The 25,296-nt window shown below is 43.0% G+C and overlaps 1 protein-coding gene across 1 annotated transcript in view; it reads right to left on the bottom strand.

Moving 5' to 3' along the window:
• Window positions 1-183: 183 nt before the first annotated feature.
• LOC118401009 (homeodomain-interacting protein kinase 3-like) overlaps window positions 184-25,296 on the bottom strand; it is a 51,238-nt gene continuing 26,125 nt past the window's right edge. The window contains exons 3-15 of the mRNA XM_052474616.1: window positions 17,253-17,376; window positions 13,878-13,997; window positions 12,507-12,593; window positions 12,146-12,330; window positions 11,811-11,964; window positions 11,428-11,547; window positions 11,188-11,319; window positions 10,880-10,998; window positions 10,608-10,766; window positions 9,833-10,270; window positions 9,448-9,704; window positions 4,627-4,757; window positions 184-4,455 (exon numbers count right to left, since the gene is read on the bottom strand). Of these exons, the coding sequence (XP_052330576.1) occupies window positions 4,042-4,455; window positions 4,627-4,757; window positions 9,448-9,704; window positions 9,833-10,270; window positions 10,608-10,766; window positions 10,880-10,998; window positions 11,188-11,319; window positions 11,428-11,547; window positions 11,811-11,964; window positions 12,146-12,330; window positions 12,507-12,593; window positions 13,878-13,997; window positions 17,253-17,376 (2,440 nt within the window). The 3' untranslated portion in view covers window positions 184-4,041. The remainder of the gene's footprint in view (window positions 4,456-4,626; window positions 4,758-9,447; window positions 9,705-9,832; window positions 10,271-10,607; window positions 10,767-10,879; window positions 10,999-11,187; window positions 11,320-11,427; window positions 11,548-11,810; window positions 11,965-12,145; window positions 12,331-12,506; window positions 12,594-13,877; window positions 13,998-17,252; window positions 17,377-25,296) is intronic.

The raw sequence follows: 25,296 nt of genomic DNA, 5'->3' as shown, positions 1-25,296 counted from the left end.
TGTACATGGTCAATGCAATCAAAATACAGGTAGTGCTTTTCTACTCTGCTTGCACAGGGTGGTGCTATTGGCTTCGACCCGTTTCATCTACTGTACTGCATCTGAAATTGGACAAACTAAAATACAAGTTAGCAAAGCAAATACCTTATGCTAAACTGGGGTAACAGTGACAAACAAGATGGCTGAAGCAATATCATTTTTTTTTTTATTCAAAGTGAATCTTGACAATAGTACACCAATTCTTAATTTGACACTTGCCAATATTCACCAGGAAAACCCGCTTTTTATGACAAAGTACATAAGGCTTGGTCACATTGAAATCACTGAGAACTAGAGAGAAATACGACCGCAAACTGTAAAAGACATTACATCCAAAATAATAAATTGTCCCAGTCCTCATAATGTATATATATATATTGCACAGTGCATTTGCTACATGGCAAACTAGTGTAGCATAAAATCAAAAGCAAACAAAATCATAAAGCCACAAAAACTACACATTAAACCAGTAACAGTTCCAATTTCACAATCAAGTATATATGCTGTGTTGTTTAGATACCGTATATTATCCAATAAATTGAAGTGAAATACAACTTGTGCTAACAGTGAAATTACTGCAAAAAAAGATCCAAAGCAATGAAACAAAGTGGTAAGGATTGGAAGGTTAATACAGTAGAATACAAAAGACCCTGAATGAATCATATAGGAAGTCATAAAACAATACAATTGCAGTATATGTGACAACTTTGGACCTAATATTTACGTGGGATGTTAAAGCAAATACCAACAAGTGATACATCAAAACTAAGGCTGCTATATGGATGAAGATCATATACACAGAACAGAATTCTCTGTAGCCAATCGAAAACTACAACAAAACTACATTTTGTCAAGTACGCAAACCATATGTTCAACTCCACATATACATTCACATTGTATGTAAAGCTTTGCATTTGTGCATGTCCAATAAGAGAGAAACTGTGTCTTGGGTGAAGAGTGTAAAAAAATATTCCCTGACTAAGAATAACATTTGTATCTTTATATTCTGTAGAAAAGCTTTATGGATTCAGACCATATGGCCTAAGGTTGCGCATTGGGGTTGTGTGATCTGAAGATAGAAGCCAGCACCCATAAGAGCTTCTCAGAGAGAAGAATGCATTGGATTTGTCAGCTCTATTATACTGTACACGAGTCCAAAAGCAGAATGCTTTCTCACTTGATGGCAAACATGTAAAACATATTTGGATTTGGAGACAGGCTGCAGAAGTCCTGAAATAACAAGAGGCTGCTTAATCCTAACATGCCGCCGCTTGGATGTGTAATACTCAATTCTGTTGAGGAGCGTCCACGTCTGACTCTACTGCCACCCCTCTGCGGGAGAGGGGACTGCCTAGGGGTCAGGGAGTTATCGACCAACAGTTATTCTCTGGACCACATATCTAAAAAGGCACTAGGTTGTAGACAGTCAGAATGACAAAAAAAAATGCATCCGTGTGTGTCTGGGGTTGTGGGGCTAGTGAGTAAACTAATTTAAACAAATCTCTCAGTCCACAATGTAATGAGACTACAAAAGGAGTGGCAAGATTTGAAAGCGAAAAAGATCAGTCGTTTGACAACCCCCCTGGTTTGGATTAAAGATTGAAGAAAAATCCCATTATTTGCCTCAGTCAATCAACTAGGAATAGGTCAGAATAAACTGTAGAAAATCTCTCTCAATCCACTTTAGATACAAAAAGTGGGTTTAGAACATTTTCTTAGGCTTAAAATAAATGCCTAGAAAAAAATCATAGTCAAAGTCCACAGAGCACAGCAATTTCACAAAAACTGTGTGGGATTTTGCCTTATACTGAACCTGATGAGCATATCGAGAGTTCAATCAATTTGAACACGTTCTTACTGATGCATTTCATAACAAATAGTACGTATGTGAAGAAGGCCTCCCTGTAGCCCAATGTTTAGATAAGGACCAAATAGATGTGTTGCAGTAAATATATCTGCATGGTAATACAGATCTGTCAATCAATGATAATGTGAGTAAGATGTAGGCTTTTGAGCGTGTTAACAGAACAATAACTAAAAATCAACACAAAATCGTCAACACATCAATTACTGTATGCAATGATGAACCCAACCTATATTTAAGAAGATAAAATACTGATGCTATAGGCACACACACAAAAAAAAACAAACAGAAAAAACCCAACAAAAACGCTAAATTCCATTACTTGCAATACAGTAGATACAATCGCACTTCAAAACGTCAAAGCAAATATACAGAGGCACTAACAAGTCTTAATGCCATTAAGTATACTCTATACTAAAATAAAATCCACCTCTGTTATATGGTAATTATAACTATACAAAAGTAAGAACACAGTAAGAACTAAGTTAATCATTTTGATGTGGAAATCAGTACATAGCTAGCAGCTTATCTATGATACATTCAATACATAATATATCATACAACTTGCCCAAAATGCTGAAAATAAAACCTCAAACCTTTTTAAAATATATTTCATCTAGATGACTCCAGAATACTTGAGGTCAACGGAAAAAGAGTAGCTACCTTGCTTAGGATATGAATTAGTCTTTGGTGCTGAAAGAGCATTTGAAAAGTAAGGAAAGACAAAAATCTAATGCTCATGCAAGCAATTAAAAACTAAATTCAAAATATATTTCCTCCCTGACGGAATGTAGAAAATAAGCACTAAGCAGTTGACGACGACAAATCTTTAAATGGAACAATGAAAGCAAATTGCACTCAACCAATACACCTTGTCAAGCACTACATAGTCCAGCAATTATACTGTAGGTTGATCGATGGGTATATCAAACACTGTATAGGTGTTCTGAAGATAATGAGATCATATTGTACCAAGAACCAACCAACTATTTGCATGTTTGTCGATAGTCAACGTTATGCCTCACATCAGTATTAATCTAAGAAAAAGGCTGTAAAAAACCATAACACAGCAAACCAGCGCCTAATATCTAGATTGTACTGCAGTTTCAAAAAAACAGTGTCAATACTGTTAGTAATTAAGTACTAAGTGACTAGAAATTGATTATCAAATATTAAAATCATTCAAATTGTGTTTTATGTACATTAGTTCATTTGGGAAAAGTCCAAACCAAATAAACATTTGCCACAGCAAAGCATGCTGGCGTCCTCTGGTAAAAGAAGCTCAACTACTCATGAGGCCAAATAAGCAAGACTTATTTGATTATCTGATAAGCATATCAGAGTAAAAATAATCTTCAAGTGCTGCAGTCCAGTACATTTATTTTTTATATATATATAAAAAATAAATATATAAGCGCGATAAGTAACATTAACAATTAACAACCTCATATATTTAAGGCACTAGTAGGTGTGGGAACAAGTTACGATGCAGCAAGTCTCACAGTACACATAGAAAGAGTGACATCTAAGCATCTGTCAACGACTCGACTAAGTTATTTTGCCCATGCGACGTCATGCAGTGTGTGGAACAACCTTTTCAGACCACTGACGGTATCACACTGAAAACACAGAGGACATTAGCAAACACAGTAACACCTTTACACCACAATGAACCAACAAACGAACGGAGACAAACTTCTGCTGTCCGAGCACTGGAGACTGGGATGGCTTAACGAGTGATGTGATTAGCACACATGCTAGATAGAAGGCAATACAGAAAAACAGGAAAAGTGGGGGTTGAGAAAACGACCTCTAACCCCTCCATTTGACCCATTTCATAGAGAGAACCATTCGATCCAAATGACAAAGCAGAGCAAATGTGCAAAAACACATTAAAAGTGAGAATTTCTTAATCATTCACTGATTCATTCATTCTTTTTCCATTATGTTTTTTTAATTATATATTTTTTAAAGCTAACGGTTTCAATTCTATTATCATCACCATCAACCAACATGATTTGTTAAAGTCAAAGGGGATTCTTTATCCGTCATAACATGAGAGATGACAGATGAAGGCCTTGGTTGTAGTTGTCACTGCTGGCTGCACCTGCTGGCCCATGGCACTGGGTGGCTGGTTCTCAGATGTAAGGGTACTGGTTGAGTTTGGTGGGGCTGAGGGGAAAACCTGTATAGGCGGGCGAGGCGATGTAGGAGTGTGGTGGAAAGAGGGGTTTGTACTGGCCCTGGTGATGGATGGTGGGCGAGGGCAGCAGCCGGTGGTTGATGCCCATGGTCACCTGGTGGACAATGCCGTAGGTGGGCTGCAGAACGGGCCGCTGGGCGCAGGGCGAGGCCAGAAGGTGGGCGACGGGCGCCGAGGGAGGGTAGGAGAGTAGGGCGGCCTGGGGGTGGTGTCCCGAGTTGTGGGTGGGGCTGCTGTGGGGGAGGGTGAAAACATGGCCGTGCACCGTGGGAGGGATGTAAGCGTGCGGCCGCCGGTGCTGCCCATAGTTTCCGTTCCACTCCTTGTTGCAGGAGCCGTAATGCTGGACCTGAGGGTGGGCAGAGGAGAGGGAGAAACCGTTAGTTTGTAGTGGTGTCTAAGTCATTCTTGATAAGAGCACCTGCTAAATTACTAAAATGTCAACAAAGTAAAACGATGCAGGTAGAATTAGATTTGAATGACAAAACCTGGAAGACACCAGTAAGAAGGAGGGACTGACCTGGCCAAAGCCCAGGGGCTGCTGCTGGAACGCAGTCATCTTCTGTTGCTGCCGGGGATGGAGAGGTGTGGAGTGGTGGTTCAGTCGTCCGGGGGCGCAACGCCCTTTGGACTGGCACGAGATTTCAAAGACTGCAAGAGAAACCACAAAAGGGATCGGTAAGACTAACAGATAAGTTAAGTATTTTAATATATATGACTGGGTAAAACACCAATAAGGACCCACTGGAAACAAGAGCATGCTTTGCTAAAATAAAACACAGAGAGAGAAACTTCAGCAGACAGAAATACAATTGCTCCTCCTTGCTAGTGGTAATAAAGCCCATTAGTAAGAGTAGGGCCGGTAAACGGCAGGTCGCTGGTTCGAATACCCAAGCAAATTAAGTTCCAGTACATCCTGTTTCCTTTGCTCATCCTTGAGATGTTTCTGAAACTAGATTGGAGTCCACCTGTGGTAAATTCAATTGATTGGACATTAATTGGAAAGGCACACACCTGTTTATATAAAGGACCCACAGTTGGCAGTGCATGTCAGAGCAAAAACCAAGCCATGAGGTCAAAGGAATTGTCCATAGAGCTTTGAGACAGGATTGTGTTGAGACACAGATCTGGGGAAAGGTACCAAAACATTTTGCAACATTGAAGGTCCCCAAGAACACAGTGGCCTCCATCATTCTTAAATGGAAGAAGTTTGGAACCACCAACACTCTTCCTAGAGCTAGCCACCCGGCCAAACTAAGCAATTAGAGAAGGGCCTTAGTCAGGGAGGTGACCAAGAACCCGATGGTCACTCCGACAGTGCTCTAGAGTTCCTCTGGAGAACCTTCCAGAAGGACAACCATCTCTGCAGCACTCCATCAATCAGGGCTTTATGGTAGAGCGGCCAGACGGAAGCCACTCCTCAGTAAAAAGGCACATGACAACCCACTTGGAGTTTGCCAAAAGGCACCTAAAAACTCAGACCAAGAGAAACATGATCATGTGGTCTGATGAAACCAAGATTGAACTCTTTGGCCTGAATGCCAAGTGTCATATCTGGAGAAAACCTGGCACAATCCCTACGGTGAAGCATGGTGGCAGCATCACGCTGTGGGGATGTTTTTCAGCAGTACGGACCAGGAGACGAGTCAAGATCCTTGAAGTTCTGAGCGCTCTGGAGCAGGTTCTCAGACTGGGGCAAAGATACACCTTCCGACAGGACAACGACCCTAAGCACCCAGCAAAGACAACAGGAGTGGCCTACGGGACAAGTCTCAATGTCTTTGAGTTACCCAGCCAGAGCCCGGACTTGAACACGACCGAAGATCTCTGGAGACCTGAAAATTGCTGCGCAGCGACGCTCCCCATCAAACCTGAGAGGTTCTGCAGAGAACAAATGTGAGAAACTCCCCAAATAATATTCTTATTAAATACTTTTTTCTTTACATAGTTGAATGTGCTGACAACAAAATCACACAAAAATTATCAATGGAATTCAAATGTATCAACCCATGGAGGTCTGGATTTGGATTCACACTCAAAATGAAAGTGGAAAACCACACTACAGGCTGATCCAACTTTGATGTAATGTCCTTAAAACAAGTCAAAATGAGGCTCAGTAGTGTGTGTGGCCTCCACGTGCTTGTATGACCTCCCTACAATGCCTGGGCATGCTCCTGATGAGGTGGCGGATGGTCTCCTGAGGGATCTCCTCCCAGACCTGGACTAAAGCATCCGCCAACTCCTGGACAGTCTGTGGTGCAACGTGGCGTTGGTGGATGGAGCGAGACATGATGTCCCAGATGTGCTCAATTGGATTCAGGTCTGGGGAACGGGCGGGCCAGTCCATAGCATCAATGCCTTCCTCTTGCAGGAACTGCTGACACACTCCAGCCACATGAGGTCTAGCATTGTCTTGCATTAGGAGGAACCCAGGGCCAACCGCACCAGCATATGGTCTCACAAGGGGTCTGAGGATCTCATCTTGGTACCTAATGGCAGTCAGGCTACCTCTGGCGAGCACATGGAGGGCCGTAGGGCCCCCTAAAGAAATGCCACCCCACACCATGTCTGACCCACCGCCAAACCAGTCATGCTGGAGGATGTTGCAGGCAGCAGAACGTTCTCCACGGAGTCTCCAGACTCTGTCATGTCTGTCACATGCTCAGTGTGAACCTGCTTTCATCTGTGAAGAGCACTGGGTGCCAGTGGCGAATTTGCCAATCTTGGTGTTCTCTGGCAAATGAAAAACGTCCTGCACGGTGTTGGGCTGTAAGCACAACCCCCACCTGTGGACGTCGGGCCCTCATACCACCCTCATGGAGTCTGTTTCTGACCGTTTGAGCAGACACATGCACAATTGTAGCCTGCTGGAGGTCATTTTGCAGGGCTCTGGCAGTGCTCCTCCTTGCACAAAGGCGGAGGTAGCGGTCCTGCTGCTGGGTTGTTGCCCTCCTACGGCCTCCTGGTGTACTGGCCTGTCTCCTGGTAGCACCTCCATGCTCTGGACACTACACTGACAGACACAGTAAACCTTCTTGCCACAGCTCGCATTGATGTGCCATCCTGGATGAGCTCCGTCTCATGCTACCACTAGAGTGAAAGCACCGCCAGCATTCAAAAGTGACCAAAACATCAGCCAGGAAGCATGAGAAGGAACTGAGAAGTGGTCCCCACCTGCAGAACCACTCCTTTATTGGGGATGTCTTGCTAATTGCCTACAATTTCCACCTGTTGTCTATTCCATTTGCACAACAGCATGTGCAATTTATTCACAGAAGTGTGATTGACTTGGATTTAAATTGTGTTGTTTAAGTGTTCCCTTTATTTTTTTGAGCAGTGTATATTTGTTTTTTGACTGTCCTTTTTGGTATTTCTGTATGTGTTATTCAATGCGTTTCTGTGGGCTTTAGTAGTAAAGGCAAACAACTATATTTAAATCAAATAATGTTTTTATATTTATTTGATAACTAAAAAATCCATAGTATGCTGAGAGTCCTTTGCTCTGTGTAAAGACAGGGCTGTGAGGGTCATGGAATTTTGGATGACTTATTGGTCATTCTCCTCTGCTCCTGACTGAATGTGCTGGTTGATGCTGCAGGGTGGTGCCTAGACAACCAAAGACTTGCTTACATATGTCAGCAAAGCGCAACAACTTTTCATCACACTATAATACATTTTTAAAAGTCCACGTTACCGCAAAAAGTAATTTAACCTCACAAATCCCAGCAGTCCTCTCTTCAGTCAGCTGTTTCCTGCATTTCTACACATTTCTCCATGAAGCCGAGAGACATATTTGAAGTTTTAAAGCAAATTTTCTACAATTCCATGAATTTTGCCATGCGGTGTTCTTTCGCTCAAACAAAATAAATACGGCTAAAAATGGACTGTTTTCTGAATTTTCTATTCTCTGACTACCTAGATTTAATTTAGGTGATTGTTAGTTCTCAAAGATTATACTAATATAAAACATATAAGTCCATCATCTTTGACTTAACATTTAATTTTTGCACACCTACTCACTCAAGGGTTTTTCTTTATTTGACTATTTTCTATATTGTAGAATACTAGTGAAGACATCAAAACTATGAAATAGAACAATTGTTAAACAGTTTAAACAGTTCAAAATGTTATATATTAGATTCTTCAAAGTAGCCACCCTTTGCATTCTCTCAAATCAGCTTCACCTGGAATGCTTTCCCAACAGTCTTGAAGGAGTTCCCACATATGCTGAGCACTTGTTGGCTGCTTTTCCTTTACTCTATGGTCCAACTCATCCCAAACCATCTCAATTGGGTTGAGAGGGGGATTGTGGAGATCAGGGCATGATGCAGCACTCCACCACTCTCCTTCTTGGTCAAATAGCCCTTACACAGCCTGGAGGTGTGTGTTGGGTCACTGTCCTGATGAAAAACAAATGATAGTCCCACTAAGCCAAAACCAGATGGGATGGTGCATCGCTGCAGAATGCTGTGGTAGCCATGCTGGTTAAGTGTGCCTTGAATTCTAAACAAATCCCCAACAGTGTCACCAGCAAAGCACCCCAAAACCATCACACCTCCTCCATGATTCAAGGTGGGACTCACACATGCAGAGATCATCCGTTCACCTACTCTGCGTCTCACAAAGACACAGCGCTTGGAACCAAATGTATCAAATTTGGACACATCAGACAAAAATACAGATTTCCACCGGTCTAATGTACATTAAATCGTGTTTCTTGGCCGAAGCAAGTCTTCTTCTTATTGGTGTCCTTTAGCAGTGGTTTCTTTGCAGCAATTCGACCATGAAGGCCTCCTCTGAACAGTTGATGTTGAGATGTGTCTGTTACTTGAACTCTGTGAAGCATTTATTCGGGCTACAATTTCTGAGGCTGGTAATTCTAATGGACTTATCCCCTGCAGCAGAGGTAACTCTGGGTCTTCCTTTCCTGTGGCGGAAAGAGCCAGTTTCATCATGAGCCAGTTTCATCATAGTGCTTGATGGCTTTTGCAACTGTACTTTAAGAAGTTCTTGAAATTTTCCAGATTGACTGACCTTTGTCAGTAAAAGTAATGATGGACTGTTGTTTCTCTTTACATATTTGAGCTGTTCTTTCCATAATACGGACTTGGTATTTTACCAAATAGGGCTATCTTCCGTATACCACCTTGTCACAACACAATAATTGGCTCAAACGCATTGAGGAAAGAAATTCCATAAATTAACTTTGAACAGTTCAGAGATCAGTTCTAACCAGGCCTTTGCATTACACAAAACTGAAACAAAAGATTACTGTATAGGCCTATTCTTACTGTTAATACTGAAACAATTTTGACGTGAAATTCTACAAATAGAAACTGACCCGTTCTGTCTGTATGCTGGTCCATGTTGTTGTTGTTCTGCACCACCCTCATAGGGGGCACCACCATGGTTCTCACTGGGAGCTTGCTGGGCTCGTTCTCGGGGTCCATGCCACGTGTCGTCATACCCAGGGACTGATGGTTGTGGTTGCCTAGGTAGCGGCTCTCCAGGTAGGGGCTGTGGCTCTGGCTGGAGTCCGAGGCGGGGGAACCGTCTACCGTCTCGCAGCCGCTCCCATGACCATCATCCTCAGACATGCTGAAAACAGACAAACACAATCAGTAACAGAATAACTAACAGAACAACTAAATGCACAGGCGTGCTACTGATGATCAAGACTTTGACCCCTCAGGCAAGTTATCAAAAGTTGTGCAGTTTGGCAGTACCTGTTGGGCCTCTTGCAGGGGGACGGGCTGGACTGCACCGAGGCAGAGGAGCTGGTGCTGAGGGTGCTGTCTGGGCTGCTGAGAGAGCACACCCTCTCCATGTTCAGAGAGCCCTTACAAGCCTCGCAGTCAGAGCCACCTTTGCACCTGCAGGAAGAATCCTCCTCCCCATCCGTGTCACTGCTGATACTGATTAAGCTGAGGGTGGGGCTGGGTAGGTCATCAATGACCACAGACTCTCGCTGCTGGTGGGACATATCTATCCGCTCGTCCTCCACTGCCTTACAGCAGCTCACTTCTTCACTTCTTTCCTGCTGAACCTCCACAGGCCTCTCCCGATGGGACGAATCGCCTCCTCCTGTGTTACTAACACGGTCGGACATCTTTGGAGATCGGCACATTGAGATTTGGATGTTGTTGTGCGAGTAGTTCATGCTCCTAATAGGTAGTAGAGTAAAAGTTGTTTATCCGTCCATTGACTATTGTTTATGTAAGAACAATATGACTATGATTAAGTAGTACACTCACTTAAAGGGAAAATCCACTCAAAACTATACATATATATTTTTTTTATAGTCCCAAAACAGTCAAGTTAAAGATATTAGACTTTCAAGAAGCAAAGTGTCACCAGTCACATTATCATGATGATGCAAAATCAATCATTTATCAAGCCAGAAACAATGAACTCGGGTCAATTCAACAGCATTGATTTGCCATGGACACTACCTAACTGGAATATAGAGGAGAAGCGTTGGGCGGAAGAAGGAAATCTCACCTGTTCTGACTGGTCTGGTTCCTCTTGTTGGCGTGCGGCTGTGGCCACACCACGTGTGCAATACCAATGTTGATTGGTTGTGGACCGGATATGGTCATTTGGTTGGTTAGAATAGGCTGCATCACGTTGGTGTAATGATTGCTGTGTTGCCGTACTTTCCTTTAAAAAGGCAAAACAACAACATTATATACGTTTTATCTCCACAGTACAAAGAAAGAGGAAAGTGACGTAAGTGTTACAAAGGTAATTTCTTCAATGGTGAACTAACTCACCCCCAGTCACTGAGCCTCTGTGGGCCAGCCACATTATCAGAAGCCATAGAGGAGGTAGGAGGAGCCACTTGCTGCCAGGCTGGTACCAGGATTTGCTGGCCTCTACTTGGCCACGGTTGCTGCAAAGAACCAAGACAGGAATCATTAGCACGCCATAAACCTTTAAGATGCGGTAAGGGAAGTTCAAACTCCTGAACCGCCTCACTTGAAAGTGTTACCTCAAACTAGCATGAGTCAAGGACCTCAACCAAGTACAGTGTGGCATCTGACCCCTGTATACAAATATCTCCAATGTGAGCCAGTCTCACCTGTGCCATAACTCCAGGTCGCATCTGCAAAGGCTGTATGGGAGGGGCTTGGTTCACCATTGGTATCGTGCTCTCCATCCGAACTGCATATCCTGACTGGTTTGGGTTACCTACAAAAACAACAAGGATAGCCTAGTATTGGATTTGAACTTTGATCGACAAGGCCACTGTAAATCCAGCATTAATATTGTATCTCTCATGAAATGACTCGACTGTGTGCTAATTTGAGGCGCTCCATACCTTGCATGGTTGGGGGCAAAGGATGAGGGCTGGCTGAAAGGAGTCGTTACACCCAAACTGACCATTTCCAGTCTGCAGCATCCCAGGATGCATCACAGAGGGAGCAGACTGCGTCAAAGCCTGCATTGGGGGGGGGGGGTTAAGTTTAATCAACCTTTCTTTTCATTATTTACTTCAGACACTGAAGTGAGAGAGACAGCAGTACCATTATAGGTAAATATTAATAGCAATTAATAGCAATTCAATAGCACCAATAATCCTGTAGGTGGCAATATTGGTTAAATAAGAAGTCTATTTACCCCAACCATAAATCTAACAGATTTCCAGTTTACATCCATTCAGGCCATACATTAAGCTTCTTGTAATTGTGATGAATAGATTACCTGGGAGTGAACCGATCCCATTTTATTGAAGGCCATTGGCAGTCCAGCTGAGTTGTTTGAGGGTCTGTGGAACGGTGCTTTGTTGCGGTTGAGTGTATCGTAAGTGTTGGGACGTGATTGACAGGCATCCATGATGTGGAAACACGATTGAACACTGGAGAAAAGGGAGGAGAACGGGTGAGATGGACGATCGGGCAGAGCGCATTCATGGAACATTGCAGCCTACTTCTGATCGGTGTCCATCTGTAATCAGTTTGTAGTTAATTTCTTGGTAGAGCATGGAAGAGCTTTTGTTGAGTTTGTTATGTTATTGTTTAGCCCTAGGTTAGACTTACTGATTGCTGTGGGGGAAGTCTAGAAGGTGCTGCATGGTGACAAAGGGATGGTTGAGGGCATCTGAGGGAGCGAGCCTCTTCTCAGCATCAATCAGCAACATGGTCTTCAGCAGGTCCACAAACTCCATCCGGTCTGCCTTCTCTGCCAGCGAGTCACTGCCATCCATATTCAACACCAGATTCACCTGGCAGCAAAACAAAACCAACATCTTTAGCTACTATGTATCAAAATACACAGGTATTCACTTGTCACACTACTGTATGATATGGTCGTTTTCACACATCATAATTTACTTGTACGCAAATTCGTACTTTGAATGATGTGATTATCTGACACATTTAAGCAAAGTTTTGTACTCACATGTGCTATGTCATCCAGACTGCTAAAAATGTACTTCCTGGCCTCTTTGGATTTCATCCCCGTCTCAGTCTCATGCTCCTCTGTCGTCTGCAGAAACAGAAAATGTGAGGAGTCTTCAATTGTGAACATGCATTCTCTAGAATTCTACCTAGTGTACTCAGAACTGGGTCTGTTGATGGTTTATGACAGGGGTCGGCAACAGGCGTTTCGGTTTTTAGTCCGGGAGTGATTTATTTTTTGCACAAAAACCTGAAAAATAAAATCACCAGTTCAGCAAAAAAATAAACTAATAATAATTCAGGAAATCTGTTCCAAGTATTCCCACAAATAAAATAGATATGTGATCGTGTCTCAATGTTATCAAATACAATAGATTTTTGGCTTAGTTGTGGCCCGTTTGCAGTACTCAATTATTACAATTATGTTCCGGCCACCCTACCATCTGCTATGACAAATCATCCCGCGGCTTAATCAACGGCTGGCGAAGTTGCTGGATATTGGCGGGAACTGGAACACGCTGTCGTACACGCTCAATGGATGGTATGTCGTGAGTATGCAGGTCATGGAAGAACGGACATTTTCAGCTTCCAGGAATTGTGTACAGATCATTACGACACGGGGCCGTGCATTTTAATGCTGAAACATGAGGTGATGGCGGCGGATGAATGGCATGACGATGGGCCTCAGGATCTTGTCACGGTATCACTGCATTCAAATTGCCATTGAAAAAATGCAATTGTGTTTGTGTTCCGTAGCTTATGCCTGCCCATACCATAAGAGTGCCCCGTGGTGGCAGTGGGGTTAACATTGATATCAGCAAACACTCGCCCACACCATGCCATACATGGTCTGCGATTGTGAGGCCAGTTGGATGTACTGCCAAATTCTCTAAAACGACATTGGAGGCAGCTTATGGTAGAGAAATGAACATTCAATCTTCTAGCAACAGCTCTAATGGACATTCCTGCAGTCAGCATGCCAATTGCATGCTCCCTCAAAACTTTGTGGCATTGTGTTGTGTGACAAAACTGCACATTTTATAGTGGCCTTTTATTGTCCCCAGCACAAGGTGCACCAGTGTAATGATCATGCTGCTTAATCAGCTTCTTGATATGCCACACCTGTCAGGTGGATGGATTATCTTTTCAAAAGGAGAAATGCTCACTAACAGGGATGTAAACACATTTGTGCACAACATTTGAGAGAAGTAAGCTTTGTGCGTAAGGAACATTTCTGGGACCTTTTATTTCAGCTCAGGAAACATGGGACTAACATTTCACATGTTGATGTTTATACATTTTTTTTCCAGTGTAGTGGCCTAGCCCTGGTCTAGGATGCCCATGTTCAGGAATCAGAGAGTGTCAATGTTACCTTCAGTCTCCAGGAAGCATAAGGCGAGTCGGACTCTTTGCAGAAGAAGCGGGATGTCTTGGTCCCCGCGTTTAGCAGTTGCTCCCCCGGCAACACTTGTGTCTGAGATATGTAGCGAATCTGTGTAGGAGAAAGACAGAGGATGACAATATGATTGCAGCGTTGACATCATATTCCTGCTTGTTGAACCTACTAATATACAGAGCCTTCAGAAAGTAGTCATACCCCTTGACTTATTCCACATTTTGTTGTGTTACAGCCTGATTATATTGATTTTCTCACCCATCTATACACAAATATAACAACAAAGTGAACACATTTTTATTTTAGCTAATTTATTGAAAATGAAACTAAATTAAATTGTAATCTCATTTATACAAATATTCACACCACTTTGCTATGAACTTCCAAAATGAGCTCAGGTGCATCCAATTTCCTTTGAAACGGGCAAGAAGGACCTTGGTCAGGGAGGTGTCCTGAGAACCCAATGACAGAAGTACAGAGTATCTTGGCTGAGATGAAAGCTCTTCTACACTATACCAATCTGGGTTTTATGAGAGATATCACAATGTAAAATATCCTGTGGTCTGATGAGAAACTTTACCCTCCATGTCTGGAGAAAACCAGGCAAAGCTCATCACCCGTTTAACGCCATCCTTACCATGAAGAATGGTGGCAGCTTTCAGTGAGGGACTGAGAGTCTGGTAAGGACAGAGGGAACAACGAATGGAGCCAAATCCTTGAGAACCTGTATCGAAAAGTGCAAATAACCTTGGAAATGTAAATCTTCACCCCAGTCTAACAGGACAATGACCGCAAACATACAGCCAAAGCCATGTTGGAAATTGCTTCAGAACAAGAATGTGAAAATCCTTGAGTGGCCCAGCTAAAGCCCAGACTGGAATCCAAGTGAAAACCTATGGTAAGACTTGAAGATGGCTGTTCACCACCGCTACCAATCTAACTTAACAAAGCTAGAGAAAATCTACAAGGAAGAATGGGAGAAAATCCCCCAAATCCAGATGTGCAAAGCTGACACAGACATACCGAAGTAGACAGAAAGCTGTAATCGCGGCCAAAGATGCTTCTACAAAATATTGACTCATGGGTGCAAATACATATATAAATGAGATATTTCTCTAATAAATTTGACAACACTTCTAAAAACATGTTTTCACTTTGTCATTATGGGGCATTGTGTGTAGAAGGATGAAAAAAATATATTTAATCAAATTTGAATTTAGGCTGTATGTGGAATAAGTCAAGGGGTACGAATACTTTCTGAATACATCTACAAAGGAATCACCAACATTAAGGATAATGGACAAACATGTCAACTTAAATGACTAACACCAGATGTAAAGTATGTAGAAAAGATAATGGAACTATATTTTCAAATAAGATCATCTTTGAGAACTAACAATCACCAAAATAAGATCTAGACAGAGAATCAAAAATTCCCCCAAAAAATGTGTATTGTATTTTTGTCATTGAATAGGGCCCCCATTGATTTTGTTATGTTTCAGTCAGTCAGATAGCATAAGCCATGGCAAGATGTGTGGAACTGCAGGAAATTTACATTTGTTACTGCAGTCAATAGGAGGGCCTCTAAAAATGGTGGTTGGCGACTGCACCATTGGCCACGCCCCAGCCACGCCAACCACCCAAAACCCCATTTTGATCTTGAAAAAACCCTGATGGCACTACACAGATATTCATCAAAACAAACTACACGATAGTATTTTAATGCAGGACGTAAATAGAGCTGACCACTCCACTGCTATCGATGGCATGCAATGACTGGACCGCCTAGTGTGGTCATGGAGTTGTGAGGTTTGTGAGAGAGGTGTCGAGGAGAACTTCCCATTAGCAGCATTTCGTCACCCCCACGTCGGGAGCCTGACACAGGCACACGGCTATCCCAGCCCTATCAGACATACCCGCAGGACAAAGACACTTAAGCCAAACAGGGTGTTTCGGTCTCTACTAATCCAAGCTAATCAAAAAGGTTACATGTAGGTCTTCCAAACGGAGTAAATAGACACATGTCATACACTTGTAAAATATAATTCCAGTAGGAATATCGGTTACTCTTCTATTATAGTACTGCTGCTAATCCTTTGCTACTTTGCCAGGCCAATATGCTGAGAGCCACTTGACATGCCCAGGACAGATGTAATGTGCTCCAAAATTGCCATGGAAACCTTTCCAATCCCACAAAGTGGAGGTAGGGTGACCTAGATAAATGCAACAACAACAAAAAAAATCACCTTACAAAAAGACATTTTGCCATGTTACCAGATGAGCAACAACAATAATGAAGAGATCTACTTCTTTACTATTCAAACAACGTCATTGCTGCCCAAGAGCTCATTACTAAAATTGTTTTTAAAAACAGCAATAGACCGGACTTAGATTTTGACACTTGCTCTCCTGTGGGAGCAGTGACACTGACAGTATGACAAATACAAGTTAGCATCTGTCCCTGACAGTAAAGCCAGTAAGGCCTGTTTCTCAGAAAGGGTACGTCATATCTACCCTCTTCCAGCCAAAACACTGTGCCTTAGAGCTGCTAAAACTACAAGACCAGGCATGTGTTAGGACAGGAGGCAGGGTTTTTTCCTCACTCTGCAAAGCTGCCGCTGTATCTCTCAATACAGCCAGGAGACCGGCGAGATTAACTGGCTCTGTTTAAGGCTTGATGATTTGGATGTTATAGAGATTCAAATTGGGTTGCCACAACGCTGCACAAACACAGTGAGAGCAATGAAGTGAGAACCTGCTGATGGTGCAGGCTTGGGGTCGAGGTGTGTGTGGTGTGTCTAGCATTAGGCTTATAAATACATTTTGCTGCGTGGCATGGAACTGGACCCAGCGCTGGCGCGGTGCAGCAGTCAGGGGGGCTCATGGTCAGCAAAGCACTACTGCCTGGTCGTGGTCCAAATGACCACTAGACCCAAGAATGACAGCCCTACACCAGCACACCACAGAGCTTTCCCATGGGCTCCCCTTTAAGCTGGGGAACTCAGTCCCAATCACTTTGTTACTGGCCTAAGGGCAATAATCAAAGATGACACAGCCAATTTCCTGTTCCGTTAATGTCCAGATGAGACATTTTGTATTCGTATGCTTCACTGCTTAGAGAGCACCAACAAAATAAGACAGGGTTTCAATAAGAAAACAAACAAAAAGTGGAGGCTTTAACCATCACATTTAGATTCAAAATGCACCAGCACACAGGCATCAGGGGCTGTTACACTGCTCCACTGGTCTGTGTGTGGCCAGTCTTCACTGAGATGTCAGTTCTGTCAGTATCGCTCTCTTCCCTTGACAGTCTGCTAGCTTTGGAGATGTCAGGCAGGTGCTTTGATTTACCTGGTCATACTCCAGTGCTCCTGGGTAGAGGGGCCAGCCCAGAAAGAGCTCAGCGATGACACAGCCCAGGGACCACATGTCGATGGCCTCACAGAATGGGAGACCCAGGATGATCTCTGGAGCCCTGTATATAGGGAATACAAAACAGGAACGAGTTTAGTGGGGAGCACTTTCAACAACCATTGTTACACACATACACAACAGGCATTGGATTTGTTATACTCATGGGAGGGCAGGGAACTCAAGATGAGATCTTAACTAACATGATTTATTGTGGGAACTCATGTATGAAGACCATAAGGTCACACAAACACATTAGGTACTGTATATTGAACTCGTGTTAGTTCTTCACAAATACTGAGACAGAGCACACACGCACACAAAACAAATGTTTAATCAAGCCGAGAGTGACGCTCGTGGACTTTGACGGCCATCAAGCAATTTTGTGGGCATTACCGCAAGGTTCCACTTCCATAAAAAATGAAGGCTAATCAATCAGTTACCATTTTAAAACCAAGGCGGAGCACAGTGGCTGCCATGACAGATGCAGCACCCTAATGCGACCATTATAGTGTGACACACAAGGTAACCTGTGACATCATCACTCGGTTTTGATATCCTGCTGGCAGGAAACGTCTGTCGATGGATAAATGCTGAAACAAATTCAGCGAGAGAAGGTGTGACCAAAAAAAAAACAGGCTCTTAGTTCTACGGAAAGGGCGGATACCTAGTCAGTTGTTTAATTGAATGTATTCAACTGAAATGTGTCTTCCACATTTAACCCAACCCCTCAGAGAAGTGCATGCAAAATGGGAGGTTATATCCAGTAGCGGTGGACGGGTAAAATAACTGGAGAAGTTGTTTGCTCTACAACAGGTTAGTTCTTATGCCTTGCCACCATGATACAGTGCATTCTGAAAGTATTTAGACCGTAACTTTTTCCACATTGTTACGTTACAGTTTTATTCTAAAATGGATTAAAACATGTCAATCTACACACAATACCCTATAATGACAAAGCCAAAACAGTTTTTTAGAAATCGTTGCCAATGTATAAAAAAAATGTAAAACAAATGCCTTATTTATATAAGAATTCAGACCCTTTGCTATGAGACTCTAAATTCAGTTCAGGTGCATGCCGTTTCCATTGATCATCCTTGAGATGTTTCTACAACTTGATTGGAGTCCACCTGTGGTAGATTCAATTGATTGGACATGATTTGGAAAGGGACCCAACTGTCTATAAAAAGGTCCCACAGTTGACAGTGCATGTCAGAGCAAAAATCAAGCAATGAGGTTGAAGGAATTGCCGTAGAGCTCCGAGACAGGATTGTGTCGAGGCACAGATCTGGGGTACCAAAACATTTCTGCAGCATTGAAGGTCCCCAAGAACACGGTGGCCTCCATCATTCCTAAATGGAAGTTTGGAACCACGAAGTCTCTTCCTCGAGCTGGCTGCCTGGCCAAACTAAGCAGTCGGGGGAGAAGGGACTTGGTCAGGGAGGTGACCAAGAACCCAATTGTCACTGACAGAGCTCCAGAGTTCCTCTGTGGAAATGGGAGAACCTTCCAGAAGGACAACCATCTCTGCAGCACTCCACCAAAACAGGCCTTCATGGTAGTGGTCACACAAAAGCCACACATCAGTAAAAAGGCACATGACAGCCCGCTATGAGTTTGCCAAAAGGCACCTCAAGGAAACCAGATTATCTGGACTGATGAAACCAAGATTGAACTCTTTGGCCTGAATACCAAGCATCATGTCTGAAGGAAAACTGGCACCGTTCATCACCTGGCCAATACCATCCCTAAGGTGAAGCATTGTGGTGGTAGCATCATGCTGTGGGGATGTTTTTCAGCTTCAGGGACTGGGAGAATAGTCAGGGTCAAGGCAAAGATTAACGGAGCAAAGTACAAAGAGATCCTTGATGAAAAAAAAAAAAAACGACCCTAAGCACACAGTCAAAACACAGGAGTGGCTTCAGTACAAGTCTCTGAATGTCCTTGAGTGACCCAGCCAGAGCCCTTGAAAGGATCTGCAGAGTATAATGGAAACTACCCAAATACAGGTGTGTCAAGCTTGTAGTGTCATATCCAAGAAAACTTGAGGCTATAAAATCGCTGCCAAAGGTGCTTCAACATCAGACTGAGTAAAGGGTCTGAATTCTTATGCAAATGTGATTTCAATTTCTCATTTTTATACATTTGCAATAATTTCTAAATTATGGGTTAGTGTGTGTAGATTGATGAGGGGGCAAAACATGATTGAATCCATTTTATAAGGCTGTAACGTAACATTTTGAAAAAGTCAAGGTGTCTGAATACTGTCCGAATGCACTGTGTGTATAGGCCTAAAGCAGAGACAATAACCTTTGTTTCATCACAAAACCAGAGAGCAATACGTCAGGTGACGGTCCACAAAGCATTTTTACATGTATCGAAGAGTTACATGACCTACAGCAGGATCAAGCAAGTTAATGTTTCCGACATTTTCAGACTCTAAATCAACGGTTGTTTAGTAACCACGGAGAGTTACTGCAAGTCTAAAAGAAAACAGGAGCTGCCTCCACTATTCCAGCACCATTTCAATATCAACTAACTTATGCTTAGTCCAATATAGTGACAACTAAAAAGATACCAAAAACTATTAAGTCCAAGCTAAATATGAAGTAGCTGTCCATGGTGCTGGTTGTGCACGTGAGTAAAAAAACAAACACGTTGACTCACCCTACTTGTAGAGAAACGCAAACGACATCCTCCCCTCCTTCATGTTGACGAAAAGGTCTGACTGTCATACAGTACACGCTTTTAGTTCATTGTCCTAGGTTACCTGGCTAAAATGCTTGCTCGTTAGGCTAACTTCTTTTCATGGACAACGATGCGCCAGGCTAGCTAGTTAACACTAGCCTACTACATATTGAACTCAGATCCTCTCAGGCCAGGGGCACAACGTATGAATTTATGGTTAGCATCGCCGTTATAAGCATTGGCCAGTGTGGAGATGTAAGTACAACCACAAATCCAAATCCCCATCTCCATGCATGGCTTAATTTAGGTAAGGGACAATTTTAGCTGGCCAGCCACTGGAGGTCAACGAAACAAAGAGATGCAACAATTCAAGTGTTTCTATAAATTACATTCTGTTTTTGATGCGATGTGATTGGTGTGAAGCCAAATCCAAACTGGCTTCCGTTAACACTTGATTTGTTGTGCTAGCATCATTCACAGTTTAGCTCAATGCTGGTTGGCTATTATTTTTATGAAACACAGAGACAACATTTTATCTTTCATGTTCTTTTTTTAATAGGTAAACCTTTTGGCATCCATGAGTACACACCTCTGGTTATATAGTCTATCATATTGTGCAGCAGAGACCCATAAAACTTCAGTTCAGATACAGACAAATAGGCCATCTGTAATTATTTCAGGCAAGAAAGAATGAACTTTCTCAAAACCTATTTTGGACATCTGAAGAGTGGGCATGGCTATGAGACGTCTGAAAAAGAGAATATCAACAGTGCAATCTTATATTGTGACCATGGGCACCCTCTCTTGCATCAGCAGTTAATTCTGTGCCCTGATGACAGCATGGCTTAGCACACCCAGCATACAGGAAGAGGAGATGCAGAGTTACTCTATTTCCAGCCCTGGACAACACTGGCAACAGCTGAGGGGGATCATGTACACCCACAGGGAGACAGACGGTCAGTGTTCACCTCAGGCAACATTGTGAATAAGAGATAACCAGACATAGTATAAAACCTTAGCTATCTAGGAAAGTAACACCTGTTATAAAAGGCCTTTCTCTAACAGGAAGATCAGGACAGTTCATGTTTTTCTACCCTATGCTGGAAGGGGAAGCAACAATTAACTATTTCCTGTCATTCCTAAAAAGAGCAGAAAGTTAGAGTTATGTGAAGCAAAGAAAGGACAAGGGACATTGAGAAACGCAGAACATTTCAACGTCAGTATCCGTCGCATAAAGTGGAAATTAGGTCCGAGTGCTATCCTGAGCAGAGATAGTCTTCCCCTTTTTTTGCAAAACATTGGCAAAGGAATGGATGAGAGTGGTGGGTGTTATTTAAAAAATAGAATTTTTTAACTCCTGTACATGGTGTGCTTACGGCTAAGTTCAGAAGAGTCTGTTATATCATATTACAAAATGTCCCGTTAGAGATAAAGCCTAGCCTATATAATAATAATAAATGCCATTTAGCAGACGCTTTTATCCAAAGCGACTTACAGTCATGTGTGCATATATAACACCAGCATGAACTAATATAGATAACATGCAAGTAACTGATTAATCCAGGCTGGAGCAGGAAGTTCATCCCCAGAGAATGTGTTTCCTAGTCTACTGTGACTGAGGATCTGACCGCCTGGTCAACAAGGCCTGGGTATCTGCCTCCCTGTGGTCCAGGGGAATTCTGCACACTGCAGCAGTTCTGGGGAAAACACATGTCTTCCACAAGCCCAAGAGCAGGGAATATCTAACCATGGCCCTAACTAAACTCAATCTACTAAAATAAACACTACATGTGTCAGGGGAATGCCGATTAGGGGGAGCTGTGAGGGGGTTTCCTCAACCTGTCAGCACAGCTGGGTGCAGGCAAAGACAATCTCTCGGAGCGACATTGGCTCTCCATTCCTACATCAGTTTATTCTAGTTCAGACGGTTCTCATTTTGTGTCTAGAGACATACAGCTCTACATACAGCTCTCCTGCCACGGTTCTCAACCTGCTGGGCTAAAAATACTCTGCCTCATGGGGTGCATAGCTAGAAATCTCCACTGCTGATAAACACAGCCATGTGTTCTTTGGAAAAACTTGGAGAATGTTTAAATGTAGTACATCAACCTTCCATTGAGATGCCTTAACAGAGGTCAAGGATAAATGACCGAACTTACCCCATTACCCAAGCAGCAAGAACAAGGACAGAAGCGCTCTGATGGAAATACAGGTAACAGCCAAAATAAAAGGAAACACCATCATAAAATGTCTGAATAGGGCGTTGGACCACCACGAGCCAGAACAGCTTCAATGCACCTTGGCATAGATTCTGCAAGTGTCTGGAACTCTATTGGAGAAATGAGACACCATTCCTCCACGAGAAATTCCATTATTTGGTGTTTTGATGGTGGTGGAAAAAACTGCTCTCTCTGTTGCTGCTCCAGAATCTCCCATAAGTGTTCAATTGGGTAGAGATCTGGTGACTGACGAACATGGCATAGTTTACATGTTCATCAAACCATTCAGTGACGTCATGCCCTATCGGGTGGGGGCATTGTCATTCTATGGGGACATAGCCAAGGTCGCCATATTTACACGACCCTAAGCATGATGTTAGTTAATTGCTTAATTAATTCTGGAACCACACCTGTATCCCTCATTTACTCAAGTGTTTCCATTTTGCCTATACTTTTACAGCAGAACAGGGTATGCATTTTACAGCCCTTCAAATTCACAGAGTCAGAAATTCCTCCATAACATACCACAGGAACCAGAAAGACTAGTTTAACAAAATGTTTTGTTAAGACCTAATGTTGGATATTTAGAAAGAGGAGATACGATCAAGTTCATTCAAGCTAATGCGTTCTTTATGTGTTGTGGCTGAAGTGTGCGTGAGTGAGTGACTGACTGAACCTGTGAATATACATATCGGACCATTTGTGTCGCGCTCACAGCCAGCAGGGAAAGCATACCGCTCATAACTGAACTCCGGCAGTGTGATAAAGGCTGCAGCCACAGCCTGCCTTTCCAGAAGCTGCCCGTACAATGCACACACCATATTTGATGGAACACAGCACTTTGTGGAGCCTCGTGGGGGTGGGGGGCGGGGGCAACCATTTCCAGAATTAAAATACACTGGACCATTCACATGAGAGCTGCCTTATCTGGGTAAAAACAGACCAAACTGACATTGCTAGAATACTGTGATGCCAAAAGAGCATTTGGAATAGCAGCTAAGAATGTAGATTAGATTACACAGGGAAGGAAGATATTAGCTTCTAGCCAACAGCCACACACAAAAACAAAATGGGCATCATTTACTTTACTCAACAGCCATTAAATATTATCCATGTCTGATTGGGTGATTAAACAAACGGAGTAGAGCCTCTGCACCAGCAGATAACTGCTCTCCAACTCGAGAAGGCCCATCTGCAGTCTGTCGACACAGGACATTGACTGACTTTATTAGGGACTCATCAGCAGCATCAGCCCAGACATGGCCAGATGACCCTCCTTTAATGTGCCAATTAAGAAACAGGTCTTCATCAAGCAGCCACAGGCCATTGTGTTCCTGACCATTTCTACTTTAATGATGTGTACTGCCAAGGGCATGTTTCTCTGATCAAAACAGCAGCCCTGGCTGATCTGACCACACGACCTTCTCTACTGTGGGATTGGATAACCATTGAAGCTTCCATCTTCGACTTAGTGAGATTGTAAAACAGTGGTAGGGTGGGCCGTAAACTGCTTTTCACTATATACACCAGTATTGATGCACAGATCGGTTTGGATTTCTATTTTACCTTACATAATGGTATTTGTCAATGTTTCGTATGTTAAATAGAAATGCAATTTTGATGAAAGTAAAACAATTCTGGCAATCGTCCATTCTTACTGCCAGTAAGTGACTGCTAACAGTCAAGAACTGCCAATTTGCTGAGAAGCATCCAGCTGCAGATTATGCATGCTGACGCCGCCTGGTCTGTGAACCTCCAAATTGTATTTTTGCATCTCAGATGGTATGTGTGCGTGCAAACGGTAGAAGTTTGTTGGTCGCGTGTATCGCACGAGTCAGTAGCTTTGTTGCAGGGCATCAGTATGCAACGCACACACCAACTGTTGGTGGCAGTAACGCACCATCCTCTCTGGCACCATTAAACCTGTCTGAGCTCGTCTGTCTCACGTGTGTCCTGAGACGGTATCTGCTGCAGCCAGACCCTATTGAATTTGCTAGCAAGAGCTTTGGATATGCATGTACATGTACTTTTGCACCATGAATAGTGCCTGTGAAGCAGCTTTGGCGCTGAAGGTGCTTTTGGAATGTGCACACGTGCCAAAAGCACATTTTAAAATCGGCACAATGCCCCTTGTGGCAAAAGTAAGAACTGCCATTGAATCCACTGAAAATACATGGTCAATAACGATGTTGTTTCCATAAGAGGTCGCCCGATTGGCCAATTAATTAGGGCCGATTTCAAGTTTTCATAACAATCGGAAATCGGTATTTTTGGGCACCGATTTGCCAATAAAAAAATATATACATACACCTTTATTTAACTAGGCAAGTTAGTTAAGAACACATTCTGATTTTCAATAACGGCATAGGAACGGTGGGTTAACTGCCTTGTTCAGGAGCAGAACGACAGATTTTCACCTTGTCAGCTCGGGAGATCCAATCTTGCAACCTTGCAGTTAACAAGTCCAACGCAATAACGACCTGCCTCTCTCTCGTTGCACTCCACAAGGAGACTGTTATGCGAATGCTGTAAGCCAAGGTAAGTTGCTAGCTAGCATTAAACTTATCTTATAAAAAACAATCAATCATAAATCACTAGTTAACTACACATGGTTGATGATATTACTAGATATTATCTAGCGTGTCCTGCGTTGCATATAATCTGACTGAGCATACAAGTATCTAAGTATCTGACTGAGCGGTGGTAGGCAGAAGCAGGCGCGTAAACATTCATTCAAACAGCACTTTCGTGCGTTTTGACAGCAGCTCTTTGTTGTGCGTCAACCATTGCGCTGTTTATGACTTCAAGCTTATCAACTCCCGAGATGAGGCTCGTGTAACCGAAGTGAAATGGCTAGCTAGTTAGCGCGCGCCAATTGTCGCTGTGTTGCTGGTTCGAGCCCAGGGAGGAGCGAGGAGAGGGACAGAAGCTATACTGTTACACTGGCAATACTAAAGTGCCTATAAGAACATCTAATAGTTAAAGGTTAATGAAATACAAATGGTATTGAGGGAAATAGTCCTATAATAACAACAACTACAACCTAAAACTCCTTACCTGGGAATATTGAAGACTCA

This window comes from Oncorhynchus keta, chromosome 22 (genome assembly GCF_023373465.1).
Source record: "Oncorhynchus keta strain PuntledgeMale-10-30-2019 chromosome 22, Oket_V2, whole genome shotgun sequence".
In the NCBI taxonomy this organism is placed as follows: Eukaryota; Metazoa; Chordata; class Actinopteri; order Salmoniformes; family Salmonidae; genus Oncorhynchus; species Oncorhynchus keta.
The sequence above is the reverse complement of the archived record's forward strand: the minus strand, read 5'-3'. Positions and strand labels throughout refer to the sequence as shown.